The following is an 18,631-nucleotide window of genomic DNA, read 5'->3' on the forward strand; positions in this document are numbered from 1 at the left end:
GGGCAAAGAAGGGCGGCTTCCCTGGCCCTGGCCATGGCCGTGACCCTGGGAGTTCGTGCTGTGGAAGTGGCACTTGAAGGACACGGCATGGGCGGCCGACGCGCAGACGCGCTTGGAAGTGGGCCCGTGGCCCATGCCGGACGGCACCGACGCCGACCCGGGCCACCTCCTCCGCGTATTCTTGGAGCTGTGGCTGGCCCATTTACATGAAATTAATTCCCTCAGTTGTGGTGGCAAATATAATACACATAATCCATATTGTTATGTACTAGCGTGTGTGTGTGAAATAGATGGATTATGGTCCCGTACCCAATAAGATGGATATGTGTGTGTGTTAGAGAGAGAGAGGGAGAGGGGGAGAGAGTGAGGAAGAGGGAGGCAGAGAGTGTGTGTGAGGAATTGATGGTAAAAAAGGTCGCCAATGTCACTTGATATATATGAGAATATTAATATTGAACTTTTAAAGTTAATGTGGCCCCGTTGCAACGCACGGGTGTTCTTCTAGTGTTAGTAGTGAGTAAGTAGGAGATGTAGATGTCAATGCAATGTGAATTGTATTACAGATAGTAGAATAACTTAAATCGGTTTTCATATGGAAAAAATACAATGTTCAGAAGAGGGAGTAAGCTAATGTGGATATGATGCCAGATACAATAATAGTGTTTTAAGCATGCATCCCAGTTAGAACCATAAGGTGACCAGTTCACGCCCAAAAAAAGGCTCCGTTGGGTCATCGGTCACAAGAGATTTGGCCATTGCAGTTCCTTAGATGAAAAGCTCCTGCTCAAACAACAATACAAACACATGTAAGATTGGTTGCAATCACGCATGCCACCTTTCAGATGCAAATGCTCTATGCATGAGTAACAAAATTATCTGGATTCAAATGACATTAAAATATTCTGAGAGACCAAAATGTCAGCAATAAAGAGGAAAAGATAGCAGGTTACCACCATCAAGATTCAAATGGCATTTACATCACACTACGACATGGTTACCATCCACTGATTTCTATCAAAACCTTTCCCAAGCATATAAATTCTACTGAATAACCCTCATCTTATATATCACTCTTAAACAGTACGAACCAAGGCAATCTTTCAGAATGCAAGAGGAAATAAAACATCGATTCTATATAGCAGCACTGAACATGGATAAAAACAAAGTGTCTTACATGACCAGGTTAAAAAAGATAGGTAGTATGCAGCTAGTGTTACAGCCTAGACAAAAGACATGGGTAGACAAGACAAAATGATGTCAGTTACATAACTATGTTTGATTGGACAAGCACCAACACAAGACACTGGTACACTGCTGTGATATAGCCGACCAATTACACATAGTTGAAATACACTGCCAATGGTATTTGCGCGTGGCGTAACTGGATAGTGAGCATGGTAGATTAATGTGATCTATACAGATACTCACAATCACAGGGCGCTTCCCATCACTGGCATAGATGATCTCATCCTCCATGCAGCTTCTAATGTTCAGTGGGCCCAAAGTCTTAATTATATTCCAAGCATCATGGTGATGTAACCAAGAAATTAGATAGAAGTCTGAACCTGATTTGCTATAAAACTCATTCTTCTATTGGCAATGTTGTGATCTTCCAAGTAAAAAAACTCTCGACTCGACAAATACTAACAGTCAGCCTTTGCTTTACAGTAAAAGAGAAATCGACACAGGAAAACAAAAAAAACAATAGGCAAGTACACCTGAAAGCATACTTGTCTACCCACTGTCAAAAAAAGTATGTGCCTAACGCTATATCCTAATAGTAATGCTACATCATGCAAGTTCATTAGAGCATTGATCATCATTCTTACTCCAGTATTCAATATCAACAATGAGTCTGCACCTACACCTTGACATACTGCAAGCAATCAAATCTTAGCCCAATGCAACAGCCATAGCTCCACGAGCAGATAAAGCACTGAAACTGTAGGTGCAGAAAAAAGTAGAAGCACAAATAAAGTAGGTACAGAAATTCAAATGTAAATACAGAAATATAGTAGAAATAGAAGTAGAAGCAGAAATAAACTGTAGATGCAGTAATCAAACTAAGTATAACTTATAGGCTGGAAGAAACCGAGACAGGAAAACTAAAAAAAAACTAATAGGCAACTACACCTGAAAACCACACTTGTCTAACCCACTGTCAAAAAATGAAATGGTGCTGTGGAAGTGAACAAAGTGAGCTGCAGGTATATAACAAATAAATAACTTTCTGTCATGATCACATTATAACAGATACATTATCTGCATAGGCTGGACCGGCAACATTCCAACCTGAATTTTTCAGCAAGGTGAGAAACTAAATCAACCATGTTGAAGAAAAAGAAATCAAACTTGCAATCTACAAAACATCTTTGACACGTAATCATAGGGTAGAAATGAAGTTTTTTGTTTTACAAGCCTATGGAACTAATATGGTCAGTACCAAACAGCAACAAGCTCATCAACATATAATATTTGCTTTTCTACATAAGGTAGAAGTAGAACCATGAGAGATTTTTTGCATGAGGTAGAACCAGAAATTCAAGAGGCAACAAATGGCTTCGGATTTACTCTGAATCATTTGAATAAATCACCGAACGGAAACAAAATCATAACCATCATCTACAGGCCCCCTCCAAACCAAACATGTGCGATAGACTGCATAATCTTTTTTTCCTGGAATCAAGATTGCATACTCAACACACTCCAATCTTACAACACTGCAGCAAACAAAACAAATATGTGGTAGGCAAGTCGAGCCCTGGCCCAGTGAGACGGAGGCATACCTTGATGCGAGAAAAATTGCACAGAACAGCCACGCACTAATGTTCCATAGCCTTATCTCTGTGGTGGTTGCAAACTTGAGTCCTCCTTTGCTGATCCTTTTGTATAGTCTGTAAATCGAAGAATACAAAGACCTCATTGAGCACTTTAGATAAAATTGCATTGGTACAGGCAATACCTAAGACTACACTCTGCAGAGTGGTAGTAGGTTAGAGATATCGGCACAGTTAATCGTACATTATCAAGCACCGATAGGACCAATCTGAATAGAATAATAACTTCCACAATGAAAAGAACCGGCGCTTATATTATTGTAAGCCAAATGAGCAAATGAAGGAAATCATAATTAGTAGCAAAAGCATAAGAGACATATACACTATACACACAACCAAGAGATAGATGTTGAAGATTACCAGAAGTTCAATTGTGGAGCCTGCCCATCTTAGTGGTTGGTTTACTGACAACCGGTATATGAGGTATGTTTATTATTTATGGGACCTGCTCATTTGAGTCTCAATGTTCAAAGTGGCTAGCGTGCCTTAGCTTAAGCCTTGATATCCCAATTCTGAACATTTTGGCAATTTCTATGACACACTATACTATATTAAGCACTCACAATTGATTATTTACTAATTGATCACCTAAACACCCTTTAATATAATATGACTGATAATGACAGAGGTCATCAAGCTCTTTATGATATTTTCTACTTGAGATTGCAAGTGGCATTAAATGAGTGCGCAAAAGAGAATATGAAAATAAAAAGGCTCAAGGTACTTCTGACAGAGCACCTCTCAGCATTATTTTGGTATACAACTTCAGCCCTGGATCAACTAATCTAGCATGGTAGCTTTTTCTTCTTAATGAAAGCACATATCTGTAAGAATTGCTAGTTAACAACTAATTTAGCAAACCAAGCCACGAATGGGAGCAAACATCACCTTTGTAAAGAGAGTGGCGCAAGGAGCTCTGCATCTCATGCCATCTCCAACCCCAAATGCCGCCGCCAGCCCTGCAGCTGTCACAACCAATAAACCAATAAAGAGCACACCATATAAGAACACCTCTGATACACAGATCTAGACTGAGAAGAACGCCGTAAGTACATGCGGAGACAATCAACAACATGAACCGAGCAAGTAGGAGAAACAAAGAAATGCAAAGCATGCAAGCAGCAGGGAGGAGAAGAAATACAAAAGAAAACATAATCCATCAGGGCACAAGCATTTCATCAAACAGTAGGGAATCAAGAAAACGTGATGCTAATTTTTCCCACCTCAATGCTAAAGGCAAGATCGACGAGGGCCTACCTAGAGCGAGAAACAACACAACACCTGCAGAGGATAGAAATCTAAGGAGCAGGACGAAAGAAGAATTTGACGATGGAAAGGAAGGAAGAGGATGGAAGAAGAACAAACCTCAACCATCGGTGACCGAGATTAACACTGAACTGAACTGGCGCGCGTGTCGATGTCGCCGCTCTAGATGCAGAGCTGAAGCTCGTCGCCGCCAGCGCCGCCGCCCTTGAGGCTGGCCCAGAACGCAGCGTGAGGAACACGACCTCGTCGCAGGCCTGAACCCGGCCTTGGACTCCACCAGCAGGAGCTGCGTGTCGTGCGGTACGTCGCCGCCTTGGTCCCCCATACTGTGTGTCATCCATGACACCTAGAACCAGGAGCACGCTATAAACCGCACCTCACGAACGGAATCAATAACTCCCGAACGCCTTTATTTTAGGATTTGGGGCCGAACGTCCCATGGACCATTGGATCGAATCACGAATCTTAAAGTAGGTCTGACCAGCCACGTCATTGATTTCTTATCGTTCGGAAAAGCAGGAGGTCGCCGCGAACGTTTTGTCTCTCCACGGCCGCACTACTCCCCTCCTCTCCCGGTCTCCACGACCCACCCACTCACGAGCAAGCCACCACACCACTTCCCCTCCATGGAGCTCCCGTGCCCGGCACCTGCCCCGGCGACGCGCCTCCCCACCACCCCCGCCGACGGCTGGCGGGGTCTTCGGCTTCCCACGCGCATCCAGATGAAGCGGCGGCTGTGGGATCCGCCGGAGGCCGGCGCCAAGGCCTTGAGACCGTGGCGGGGGTCGTCTTCTCGTTGCCGGATTTAGCCGCCGGGGAGGCCGTAGCCGCGGTAGGGAGGTTGCGCGTCGACGACAACCACCTCCAGGTTTCTGCCGCTCCACCTGACACGGGGCTGCGTCGACGGCGCTCGCGACGGCGACGACCATGTCCACGCATCTGCTGCTCCCTGGCGTGGGGCTACACTTCGACGACTGCCGCGGGGATGACGACCACCCCAGGCACTTGCGCTCCCCGACGTGGTCACCAACGCGAGCTGCCCTGCTCCCGCTGGGGTGCTTGGAGATTAGCGCCGTTCTCCTAGTCAGTGCTTTGCTCCGTAATGCCCAGCCCCAGAATTCTTCCATTTCTAAGATTTTTTTTGTTCTAGCGCTGCATACATCACCAAGTGAATCGGCCGGCATAGGTGAACTAGGCCATTTTGCTTTGCTCGGTAATAGAACAAGCGATTCTGGGAGCTATTGATTCCGTAGAACAACTTTTTCTGTGTATTTCGTTACCATTCTACTGACTGAAAATCATTTGCTTTTGTGTGATCCGAACAAAACAGATATGCATACTAGTCTTCCAGGACGGAATGAGTTTTGAGAAGAAAATAAATGATTTGCAGCTATATTTGATCGGCTATGTGCGCTGAATTTCTGTAGTGATGAAAGGGATTTTTAGAGTTTCTGGTCATCTTCGTTGAACAACATCAGAGATAATTAAACTGAAAAGGGATATGGAGTAATCAAATCTTGCTTTTCGTTTAGAGAGAAGGATTCAGGACTAAACATGTATTGTACTATACAATTTATCTTAAATTTGCTGTCTCAGTGTAAAAAATTTCTAGAAGATGGCAGATACAGTTATTGAATCATGGCAAATTTAGTTCTCGGATCATGGAAAAATCATTGCTTTCTTGCCATGGCAACTTTCGATGGTGGATCATGGCGCATTTTTACTATTTTCTACCATGGCAACTAATCTTATACTTCTTGCGATGTAAACATAAAAAAGAACTAGTTGAATTGATGATGGCAAATTTAGTTTACGCATCATAGCAAATTTGCTTCCTGGAAGATGACTAATATAGTTACCGAATCATAGAAATTTTAGTTCTCGGATCATGGTATTCATTGCTTTCTTGCCATGGCAACTTTTGATTATTTAAATTGTCGCGGTAATTATTTAAATTGTCAAAAACAAAAAATGGCAAATATTGCCATGGCAAGGTTTAGTAATTATCTCACCTTCATTAACATGGCGAATTTACCTACACCCCCATGGTAATTTTAACATTTTATTGCCATGGCAAGTTTTACTATTTATTTTGCCATGTCTAATTTACCTTTTTATTAACATGGTAATTTTACCTAAATCCACATGGCAATATTTAACTTTTATTCCATGGCAATTTTTTTATTTGTCGATGGCAAATTGACCTTTATTAACATGGCAATTTTACCTAAAATCCCCATGGCAATATTTAACTTTTATTGCCATGGCAAGTTTTACTTTTTTATTTGTCGATGGCAAATTGACCCTTATTAACATGGGATTTTTCACCTAAATCCCCATGGCAATATTTAGCTTTTATTGCCATGGCAAGTTTTACTTTCTATTTTTCCATTTCTAATTTAACTTTATTAACATGGAAAATTTAGCTTTTTATTGCCATGACATTTTTTATGTGACATACATGACAAATTTACTTTTTTGTCACTCATGACACGTCTACTCCCATGGAGCATGACAAGTTTGACATCTAGTTTTCCATGGCAAAACTACTTTACATCCACAGCAAATTTTGCCTTTTTCCACCGTTCATGGTAATTTTTGCTTCTATTGACTATGGTACGTTTACTTTATAAAACATGGCAATTACTACTAAACAAAAGATTTGTGCGTTTTTTTGTTTCTGCTCCACATGATGGCAATTTTTAATCTATATTTTTTGTCTCTTCAATTATACAGTAAAAATAGCATACAAATTTTTAATGTACATTTCTTGCCATCATGGTAGAGATGCAAAATTGCCATGAACTGTTTTCTTTTTGCCATTTGCATAAAAAGATCTTTTTTAAACCATGGAAAAATTTGCTTATAAAGATCATGGCAATTTTTTTGGCTTCAATCCATAGTGATTATTTAGTAGTATCTTATTCGTTATTTTCTATCTTTCACGACAAAATTATTTTGGACCATTTCAATATTTTTAGAGTATGGCAAATCTGACCTCTATTATTCACAGCCAAAAGTGGGCTTTCTTTGTCAAAATAGTTTTGGGGGTAAACTGGGCTTTGTTTTCTTTTTTATTGAACGCAAAAAAGGGCCTGGAGTGATGGTGTTCGGGCTGGCCTCTTCTCGTCCCGAACAGATATGTTCGGTCGATCGGCTCCCCCGTAACGAACGACTCGTTCGGTCTGGGGCTCTCCCAGACCGAACGGTCGGGAGATATCGGGGTCCAAATCGAATCAGATCAAAACCACATCTTCTTCCTCCGATGTCACATCACGCAGGCGAGTGGACGAACCTCATAGCACCGAGGGGGACGACGCGACGGAGGCCGGCTGGGTGAAATCGTCACTGAGAAAGACGGCGTCCATGGGCCCCTCGCCGCCGTGGACGCCGCCGAGGCCGTGTCCGGCCGGACGGACAGCACCGCTGACAGACAGCTCCCCGCCAGCGCACCGTACAGATGACTTGATTGTCATCTTGTCCTCGCCCTTCTTTCTCACGCTCTGCCGGCGGAGTGGGGAGGCGAAGCGCAGTGATGGGGAGGCGGCGAGGACTGAGTAGAAGGAGCTGGGAACGGAGGAGCCGCGTACATTGAACGTAAGCGGAGGAAGACCATGCAGGGCTGACAAGCATAGTTCCGACGCTGTAAGTTTTAAAGGAACCCACCCACAGCTACCTCTTCTACCGATGGGTGGGGACCCGAATATGTAGGGACCAGCCGCAGTGAGGATATCACAAGGGGTTAGATGTAGCCGCTGGGAAACCGCCATCTGTCAACGAGACATCCTTTTACCCAACAGTTGCATCCCTGACCTGACAAGTGCGGCCCTTTACCTGAAAGGCAAAGGAGCAAACTCACCTCCTCCCCACACCCAAGCCACTGCAAACGGGCCCATTCCTCTACGGGGCCACCAACGCAGCTGGGTAGATCACGACCCAGTGAACAAGCTATGTACGGAAAACTCACCCCCACCCTGGTCTTATTTGGTGGAGAGAACACACCAAGCACCCCGATCACCCCAGTCACTGCACCGCGGGACCAAGTGGCAATCAGGACCACCGAAGAACCAGGGTAGACCACGGGCGAGTAAATCAGCTGGAATCCACCAAAGAACCAGAGTACCCACCCCACGTCGCCCTCGCCCGGTCAGAATGCATCACCACGCCAATCGCCCCTTGAGTAAACTACTTTGGGAATCACTGCAAAGAAAAAAAAATTAGACATGTCATCTAACACAACTTATTATGGACAGTAAAAAGAAGACTGCAGAGTTCTTACTTATCATCCTGCAGCTCGTTGTTGTCTTAGATAAAGTGTAAAAAAATAGTTTAATTGTCATCTTATGACCCATTTTACTAACAATCTTTATCACCTTTCTCACTTGATGCTGGTTCATCAATATTTCATTGCCCCATACGCAGAAAGGGTCAAAGCGCGGACTTTACCAATGACATATGTACCTAAAAGCACCAAGTTAATATTAGAAGCTAAACAGCAATTGCACAATGATGTAGTACAACACTCCCTTTGTCCCATTATATAATATCTTATAACGTCTGATATACTGACATATTGGATGAATTAACATCTTATATTATGGGCCGGAGGGGGTTTATTGCATTTTTACAAATTATCGGCTGATTAACTTGGCTGGCCACCTAGGACCAAGGTAAGCCATGCCAATTAGCGACGCCACGAGCGCGCACCACGCCCACTGCACACCAGCCCCACACATGCGCGGACCCAGCAGTCAGTCAATTAATTTATCAACGCGTGGGTAAAAAATAGTGGACGGTTGACCAATTGACACCAAGGTAAAAACAGCCACAGTAAATTGATCGAGCGGCACAAAATCACTTTCGAGCGCAAACGCCCGAGGGAGGCGGGTAGCCTAGAGTGATTTATATGTTCGATGCGCAATTTCCAAACTCTCCAAGTTTTTTTGCAAATAAAAAATTCAGGCCTCGTGTGTGCCGCTGCATCTTGGATCCAACGGCTCCCCGTTGCTCATATTAGGTGCTCCCCGTAGCTTAATTAGCCGCTATGATGATACGAGCATCTAGGTCGTATGATCTGTGATCAGATGCCACATGCGTAGTACTTGTACTTTCTGCGCAATTTCCAAACTTTCTCAGGCGTATATTGCAAAAAAAATTCAAACCTCCTACTGTGAGCCGTTAGATCTCCGTGAACTTGTATCACCATAGAATCTACGGTGCGGGAGCACCTCATATTCTCCCGTGCGAGAAAACAACATGTGCTCTCGCAGCTTGGATGGTACGGTGATACGAGCTTCGAGGTCGTTTGATTTGAGATCCAATGGCATCTGAGCAGTCTTTGTGCTTGTAAGCAGTGGTCGAACTCTTTGGGGGCTTTTCTGCAAAAAAACATTCGAACCACCGAGGAGTTGTTGGGTCACAAATCCAACGGCTCCGAAGAGCTTGTATCACCAAAGCATCTAAGGTGTGGTAGCACATGATATTCTTACATACAGGAGAATATGATGTCCTCCTTCATCTTAGATGCTACGGTGATACGAGCTTTGAGGTCGTTGGATATGGGATCCAAGGGCATCTAAGTAGTTTTTGTACAAATTGTGTGTAATTCTCAAACTCATTAAGGTTTCCTGTAAAAATATCAAGACATCATGTGAGCTGCTATATCTCAAATCAACAAGCTCCAAGCAACTCGTATCAACAAATAGCATCTAAGGTGTGGGGGCACATGATATTTTCCTGGGGAGGAGGGGGTTGCACAACCAATCGGTGTTTGAGAGGGTGGGGACAAATATAATCTAAAAAATTCTAAACAGAGCTTCATAATTTTATCTAGGCTCGAGGGGTTAACCCCCGACAATCTACATAGCTCCGCCTAAACACAACATTTGCATGTACTGTAGTATTAGACTTAATATTCATGTTTCAGTTTCCTGTCCATTCAAAATATTGAATTGAGGACCATGCATGTCTTACATTTTGCTAATGTATATAGACATATTTTAGAGTGTAGATTCACTCATTTTGCTCCGTATGTAGTCACTTGTTGAAATCTCTAAAAGAATATATTTAGGAACAGAAGGAGTATTTTTGAATTTGTGTCATACATACATGGTTTGGAAAAAAGATGCACTATACTTATTGGATTGTTGTTGTGTTCGCGCGTGCGCATGTGTGTGTGTGTGGTCATATACTTGATACATACAAAGTTTTATCACCACCATACCGTTCATCTTTTAAATTTGAATTTGCAATGAAAAACTTACTAGGAATACCATGAAATGTGAAATCCACGTTGAGATCACTATATCACAAACTCACTCTAATTCAAGAACTCATCATAAATCAATTACCAAATTGAGATTACTATTTGCAAGGAAAATAAGGGCATTGTAATACACATAGATTTGTTCGGCAATTTAAAAGATTCCTTTTGTATTCTCGAATGGTAGGACCCAACGGCGTACCAGCCAGACCTTGGCTCGTGTTGATCCTAAAAAAATCAGGCTCGTGTCCTTCTCGTGGTGTGCGTGGTACGCACATTAGCCAACCCCAACCAGTCGAGCCTCTGCGTTTCGAGTCGAAATATATGGCGGCCAGAATTCCAGCCCTAGGAAATTCCCCTCATGTCGCCGGTCCATAATGACTACCGATGAACAATGGAGGGATGCTTTAGTAACTAGACAATGTTACCTACCGTGCCGAGCACGGTTCAATTCCCTCGATCGCCGCTACCCAAGGTCACCCCTCAACTGCATTGCCTAGTAATACTACTCAGGATGAGCACAGAATTGAGCCCATTTGTTCGTGCCTAGTACTTGAGTTAATATATCACGCAACGTACTGGTACGGAGGGATTACCCTTTTACTCTGCATATATGACTTGTCTGAAGTCTAACTAAGCAAAATGTTTGACCAAATTCTTTCTTAAGAAATACAACATGAAAGATGTATCGCTTGAAAATTTATTGCATGATGCAGGCTATGATATTGTTTCGAATCCTGAATTTTAAATTTCAGGAAATCGAAAAGTGACCAGAAATTCATGAAACTGTGGTCACATGATATGGCACAAATATTCCTACGTAATTTTTTTCTTCAATTTGAGACAAGTTGCTTATGAGAAGTTGCACAAATGAAGAGCCAAGATATTTTGGAATAAAGACCTGTCACGTTAAGGCGAACGCTTTCACTATTGAAATCGTGGGCATTTACGTGCCGCCACGGGTCCCGCTTCTCATCGGCAGGTGTCGTCCGAGAAAGCGTGTGAGTCGATGGGAGGCGTGGGAGCAGACCGCTACGCAGGCTCACCGGGAAGGTGAGCCCTTCGACCAGGCTCCGCCGCCCACCTTCTCCCAATTGCTCCCACTTTTAATGTCGCCGGCGCCGCAGTTTAAAATCAACCCTGCACTACCTGGTATCGCTACAATCTTATCTCTTCCTCTATGATTCTCCTAGGTCTACCTCCAACCAGCCTGATGTAAATGTACGCCATGCCACATCACGATGGCCTGCCCTTGGTCTTCCAGTTTCTTGAGGAAGACACCTAGCCGGAGTCTCAAGACCATAAGGCGCTTTCGGACAAGCTTGAACCGGCCTTGCAGGAAGACACCGCGCCTATCCCCGCTCCTGTTCCGGCTCCCGTCACCCCGACTGCGCCAGCACCCATCCCCGTGGCATTGAAGGGCTGGGAGCCACACATTGTCGCCGAGCTTAATGCCACGGGATTCCACGAGGTCCCTATCGGTGTCAAAATCGGCGGATCTCGGGTAGGGGGTCCCGAACTATGCGTCTAGGCCGGATGGTAACAGGAGGCAAGGGACACGAAGTTTTACCCAGGTTCAGGCCCTCTCGGTGGAGGTAAAACCCTACGTCCTGCTTGATTAATATTGATGATATGGGTAGTACAAGAGTAGATCTACCACGAGATCAGAGAGGCTAAACCCTAGAAGCTAGCCTATGTTATGATTGTAGATGTGTATGTCGTCCTACAGACTAAAACCCTCCGGTTTATATAGACACCGGAGAGGGTTAGGGTTACATAGAGTCGGTTACAACGGTAGGAGATCTGAACATCCATATCGCCAAGCTTGCCTTCCACGCCAAGGAAAGTCCCTTCCGGACACGGGACGGAGTCTTCAATCTTGTATCTTCATAGTCCAGGAGTCTGGCTGAAGGTATAGTTCGGCTATCCGAACACCCCCTAATCCAGGACTCCCTCAGTAGCCCCTGAACCAGGCTTCAATGACGACGAGTCGGGCACGCAGATTGTCTTCGGCATTGCAAGGCGGGTTCCTCCTCCAAGTACTTCATAGAAGATTTTGAACACAAAGATAGTGTCCGGCTCTGCAAAATAAGTTTCCACATATTGCCATAGAGAGAATAATATTTACACAAATCTAACCTGCTGACGTATTTCGTAGTGTGACATCACACCACGCCAAGATTTTATTCGAACCGTTTTACTGTCCCATCTTAGCGCGTTGTGCGAGGCAGTTTCCTTGGCACGTCTTGTTAAAGCAGAGATTGTGTCCCCTTATTCTGGGATTCTCATCAATACGGGCGTGGGTAACCCAACCGCTTCTAGGACTCCTAGATCATAGGCAAGTCCAAACGGACACGGGGAGGACGCTTGATATCCTCCTTCTTTATAAAGGGACGAGGCCTTTTATTTTTCCCTCCCGTGCTCAATCGAATCCTTCCCCCACCTCAAGCTCAAACGCCCAAAGTTCAGGTCAGGTGATCTGAACCTTCAGTCATGTCCGGATCTAGCCTTCAAGGCCGATGGGTGCCTTCTTCCGTCACGGAAGAAGACGTCAAAAAGTTGAGGGAGGCTAGATATCTGCCCGCCGAGATTCTGCATCGGCTGCCTCCCTGGGGGCAGGCCATCCCCTCCCCCGAAACCAACGAGACCGTCGTGTTCGTCTCCCACTTCCTCCGAGGCCTAGGCCTTGCATTGGATCCTTTTGTCAGGGGCTTGATGTTTTACGATCGGCTAGATTTCCATGATCTAGCTCCGGACTCCTTTCTTCATATCACGACATTTATTGTTGTGTGCGAGGCCTTCCTCCGGGTTACCCCTCACTTCGGCCTATGGCTCAAGACATTTGAAGTAAAACCCAAGATGATCGAAGGGCAACATGTAGAGTGTGGAGGTGCCTCAATACACAAGATGATGGGAGCTGCAAGGCCCAAAGGTTCCATTCCAGAGGTGTCTGAATTGTGGCAACAGGAGTGGTTCTACATCACGGCTTCTAGAAGTGCCAAGTGGGCGGCCGCCCCTGTCTTCTGCCCGGGCCCACCACCACAACTGATGTCATGGATTAGCAGAGGATTAAGCTGGGGTCCGGCCAAGGACGTGCCTATACTGCAAAGCCGCATTCAAGATCTCTTTAATGGAGATTTCAGTTTGGTTGCGATAGCACAAGTTATGCTGGTTCGCCAAGTCCAGCCTTGCAAACGCCGGCCTCTTCTCTTGTGGGAGTTTAATCCCGAGGGACCGCGCGCCATTCAAAATTTCCTCGGCCTGATGCACGAGGAGATGAACAAGTCGTTCTTCGGACCTCAAGTGGAGTGTCCGTAAATGACCGAGGACGCGGACCTAAGTAGCAACCGCGCCGCCGAACAGGTAAGGCATCTTTCGACTGAACATACTATTTGTCCTTTGTTACAAAGTTATTTCTGAGAGTTTGCTTTTTGACCAGGACTGGCTAACAAAGGCGAAGTTGATTCGGTGTTCGGCCCCCCTCCCTGAGGGTTTGGAAATCCGGTATTGGAGAAGATGCTCCAGACCGCACCCTGCTCGGAGCCCTTAAAGGAAAATACTATAGAGGGTAATGTGGACGGACGCGGGCCCTCATGCTGCACATTCCAGCCGAGGGAGCGAGCATCTCCATGAAGGAAGACGACCAGAAGAGGAAAAGAACTGCGCCCGGGGATTTGGAAGCCGAAACTTCCAAACGGGGGAAGAAGTCTCCCACAGAGGGTCCTACCTCGGGGGGCACCGTTGCCACACAAAGTCCGCGAGGGGATCAATTCTCCCATGAGTCGTAAGTGACCCAAAATACCTTAATAGTACAGATATGTTGTCTTTTCTTCTGAGAAGATAACCGCTGCATGTATCTTTGCAGTTCGGGCCTTAGCCCCTCTCAAATGAGCTCGTCTTCGGGGGATCTTCTTCCAGAGATGATGGAGAGCGAAATGCCTCCTCCGGACTCCTCCGCTCCGGAAGCGGGCGGCCCTGATGTGTCGTCGCGGAGGGCCTCTCCGAGTCCGGCGAGGCCAGAAGATAATTCCGTCGACCCCCGAAGTTCCCAGTGTCCGGCTCCCGAAGAGAGCAGACAAACGAGTCCGGCACCGTCTAGTGGTGTCGGATGTTCAGGGAGTTGGTGGGCGAGGGCCATCTCAGATTGAACCACGTGTGCTGATGAATACGGTGATGGAGAGAATCTCGTCCGCGAAAGCGGATTGCATTAAAGCTTTTATTAGTCTACTGACACGTTTGAGGTACGTAAAATAATGTATGATAGTCCTGCACATACTAGGTGTGCCCTGTTGTAGATAGTAGCCCCTGAGACTCTGGTTGTCGTCGGAAACGACGATGAACAAAGGATCATATTCCCAGGTAATAACCATAATGCCTCGATGTGCAGGTGATGGAAGCTCCGGTGGCTAGCCGGACTAGCGACTTTGCCCATTTAGAACGGCAGTTGGATGCGGCAAACACCGACATCGAGCTTGTTAACAAAAGGCTTGACGAGGCACAGGGTAAGTGTCATTATCTGGTGAACATCACATAGGAAGAGTAGCATGATGCCAGTATCTTTAATATGTTGTGACTGCAGATGGGGCTGCCAATGTTGAAGCTTGCGGCAGAACTTGCCGACCAAGAACAGCAGAGGTTGGGTAATGCGGCTGCTTTAAAGGCGGCCCGAAGAGTTGCAAGCCGAGAAGGCCGCACATGGCGAGAGCCAGATAAGATGGCCAAGATGGCCAGAATTAAAAGCCGCCGCCGACCGTTGCCGGGTTCTTGAAAAGGAAACCAGGAGAAGGCATCGGACCTTGAGAAGGCTGCTGCGACGAGGAAGAACCTCCGCTCTGCTATGAGGGCAAAGAAGGAGGAGCTGCGGGAAGCCGAGGATATTGTAGCTGGGAAATCCTTTATGTTGTGGAGGAAGTTCGGAGATCCACGGTATTGCCCCCTGGATCGCTGTGGAGCTCGGAGGATGTGTATATGGATTTGGCGGCGCAGCCTGATGCGCCAAAGTACTTCCAGGGTCAGACGGACCGTTGGAGTAGCGACATGTTTTGGACAATCCATACTCCCGAGCGTCCACTTTCATTGACTGACCAATTAGCCAAATGGCCGAACTAAATAGGTTGTCCGGACTCTCCATGGAGGTCTGCTGTGGATCCAGTTTATGGCCGGAAGGTCAAAACCGAACAGTATATTTCAGCTTGTGCAACAGTTACTCGATGTGATGCCGCATGATGCGATTGAAGAGGTCGGCGTGCATAGAGGGCGACGGATGGCTTTGCCCGTGTCAAGGCCATACTGGGCGGAGATGGATTGCTACCAATGTTTGCAGCGCGTGATTCGGCCATAGTCGAAAGGCTGCTGAGCACTACTTTTGAAGAAGTTCTTGAGGGTGGCCCGTTTGGTTAGAGACCAGTGCTCAAAAAAATATTATGTTGAGTGATATGTAAATCTCATTGTAAGTGAAATGCTTTATAGAGTTTTATAAGCTATTTTTATACTTTTGCCTGAAAGTAATATGATGCCTCCTGGGCCGGCCGTTTTTGTATACGTGTGTATAACCTGAAAGATTGCAGTCGTCGGCATCAACCCCCACGCATATAATGCGGAGGTTCTAGCAAAAACACGCGTTCACACTTAACCCAACGTCTTGGTCCTATTAAGGAGGTGATAGCGGAGCGAGCGAGGCAAGCGGATTGTAATGCTTTAACACTTTCACTTAGCCATAGGAGTTTGACAATGGCTAACTAGATAGCCCCTGGTGGCTCCGCACTCTCCCGATCTCGGGGCGTATTATGCCTGGCCGAAAACGGCCCTTCGTTAAGGCGGGGAATTCTAACATTCCCACAGGTCATCGAGTGGTGACCAGTCTCACGCTATATCATGACAGTCAGTTTTCGCTTTCTTCTACTGAGGTGCTCGTCCGGATGAACCAGGTCACAATCGCAAGTAGTTCTTCCTGGGTGCTTACCTTAGCCGGTAAAGCGGAACGTAAGGCACAAACACAGGAGCCGGGCAAACCCAAACATTTGACCAAAGACAATGATTCGGAGATGATGCATATAGGGCCAAACTCGCGACGCCAAACACTCCCTAACGTATTCGGTCTTTGTGGTATAAACCGGGCCTAAATAATGGCCTTTGTAAGAAGCCCCTTGTCCTAGGTACGTGCATTGTTCTGGCGTGGCCACATGCCAAGACGTCAGCATCCTTCCAACGGTGGATATGTATCAACAAGAGACAGTGAAAAAGGTTTACGCAGGGTCTTAATCTAAAAAGAATCTTTTGAGCAGTCCCTGCTGCACGTCTGCGCCTGTGTCTCCATTGTGCCGTATCCTGGACGGGTGTAGCACGATGATCGTCTGTAAAAGAGAGGAAGTTAAGTGAAAGAGTTGTCACTTGTCTGCGCACGCTGAGCCCCTTGTATTGACGAATAGGGGTGTGATCACTTATTCGGTGTAATTAGCGGCGCCGGACTCGATCGCTGGTCCGGACGTCTTTAATGTTCAGCTGCCAAGGCAGCCTCACTCTCTTCGGCGCGCAGAGAGCGCTTGATATCTCCATACACTGTAATGATGCCATGTGGACCGGGCATCTTGAGTGTGAGGGAGGCGTAGTGCAGTATTGCATTAAAGTGAGCGAAAGCTTCTCGTCCGAGCAGTGCTTGATAGCCACATTGAAACGGAGCGATGTGGAAAGTTAAATGCTCGCGACGGAAGTTATCGGGGGAGCCGAATGTAACTTGTAATGAGAGGGTTCCCGTACAACGAGCCCCTGGGCCAGGCGTTACTCCTTTAAAGGTAGTATTGCTATGGCGAATTTGTGTTGGGTCTAATCCCATCCCTCAGATTGTATCCTGATATATTAGGTTTAGGCTACCGCCGCCGTCCATCAAGTCTTTTGTGAAGTGATATCCGTCAATTACTGGGTCTAATAGCAGGGCAGCCCATCCTGCGTGCCGGATACTTGCTGAGTAATCGTGATGGTCGAAAGTGATCGGTTGAGATGACTAGTGGCAGGACTTCGTGGTGACAGGCACTTGGGTATGTTTTCCTGGGAGTGCCGTGTTGTTTTTTCCCCTAATCACGTGTAACACATTTACTGTTTTGACTTCTGGTGGAAATTTATTTTGTTCTGCCGTGTCTTGTTTGGGAGGCTCATCCTCATCTTCACTTGGTGTATCCTCCCCCTTGTGTACGGCGTTGAGCTTCCGGACTGCTTGAAGACCCAACATTCTCTGTGGGTATGATTAGCAGGTTTACCAGGGGTACTATGGATCTGACATACTTGGTCCAGAATTTTGTTGAGGCTGGACAGTTCATCCCTGGTGCCTTTAGGGGGCGGCTTTTGACCTGGCCGAGAGCTTTTGAATCCGGCATTTACTGTCGTGCCCTTCGTGCTATCTTCTTTATTCCGGCGTTTGTTATTGCTGTTGCGCCATGATTTCCCATTTCCATCTCTAACTTCAGATGTACTGGGGTCGCTGGTGCTGCATCTGGCTAGCCAGCTGTCCTCACCCGCGCAAAAGCGGGTCATGAGGTTTGTTAATGCGGCCATCGTTCTCGGCTTATTTTGGCCGAGGTGTCTGGCGAGCCATTCGTCACGGACGCTATGCTTGAAAGCGCTAAGGCTTCGGCGTCCGGAAAGTCGACAATCTGGTTCTTTTTAGTAAGAAACCTATTCCAAAGCTTTCGGGCTCACTCTCCGGGCTGCTGAGTTATATGACTCAGATCATCCGCATCCGGAGGTCGGACATAAGTCCCTTGAAAATTTGCCCGAAAGGCGTCTTCGAGCTCTTCCCAACTTCCAATGGAGATTTCGGGGAGGCCTTTGAGCCAGTGACGAGCTGGCCCTTTGAGCTTGAGGGGTAAGTATTTAATGGCATGGAGATCGTCTCCTCGAGACATATGGATATGAAGGATATAGTCCTCAATCCAAACCCCAGGGTCTGTTGTTCCGTCGTATGCCTCTATGTTTACGGGTTTGAATCCCTCTGGAAATTCATAGTCCAGCACCTCATCGGTGAAACACACGGGGTGTGCGGCACCCCTATAGCTGGGTGTGCCATGTTGTTCGGATACTTGTTGTGTTGCATTGTATGCTTGGGGGCGCTTGCGTGGTCCGTAGATGGATCTTGTTGCGCCGTCCTTTCGGTGTGAATCCTCGCCTGGGTCGCGTGTTGTACTGTGAGCGGCGTTGTATGCCGCTCTGTGTTGGTAGAGGGGTCGTCTATCCGACCAGGTGGCTGCTTTGATATTTGGTTGTGGGGGGTCTG

General features: G+C 46.3%; 1 protein-coding gene across 8 annotated transcripts; it reads right to left on the bottom strand.

The window, feature by feature from the left end:
* Positions 1-537: 537 nt before the first annotated feature.
* On the bottom strand, positions 538-7,875 carry LOC125527493. Of its 8 annotated transcripts, none has more exons than XR_007292142.1 (5): positions 7,399-7,875; positions 4,203-4,449; positions 4,061-4,118; positions 3,726-3,802; positions 538-2,894 (listed from the first exon to the last, which is right to left on the bottom strand). XR_007292142.1 is itself a non-coding variant. In XM_048692005.1 (4 exons), exons 1-4 carry the CDS (start codon positions 4,442-4,444, stop codon positions 2,839-2,841), a joined length of 399 nt encoding a protein of 132 aa, XP_048547962.1. In that variant the 5' UTR covers positions 4,445-4,753; the 3' UTR covers positions 538-2,838. The 8 variants fall into 8 exon arrangements, 2 of the variants coding, with proteins under 2 accessions (XP_048547962.1, XP_048547963.1); XR_007292145.1 differs by lacking the exon at positions 7,399-7,875 and having other exon boundaries at positions 538-2,676; positions 2,787-2,894; positions 4,203-4,759; XR_007292143.1 differs by lacking the exon at positions 7,399-7,875 and having other exon boundaries at positions 538-780; positions 1,429-2,894; positions 4,203-4,757.
* Between the last annotated feature and the right edge of the window lie 10,756 nt (positions 7,876-18,631).

Source organism: Triticum urartu, unplaced genomic scaffold (assembly GCF_003073215.2).
Source record: "Triticum urartu cultivar G1812 unplaced genomic scaffold, Tu2.1 TuUngrouped_contig_41, whole genome shotgun sequence".
Classification (NCBI taxonomy): domain Eukaryota; kingdom Viridiplantae; phylum Streptophyta; class Magnoliopsida; order Poales; family Poaceae; genus Triticum; species Triticum urartu.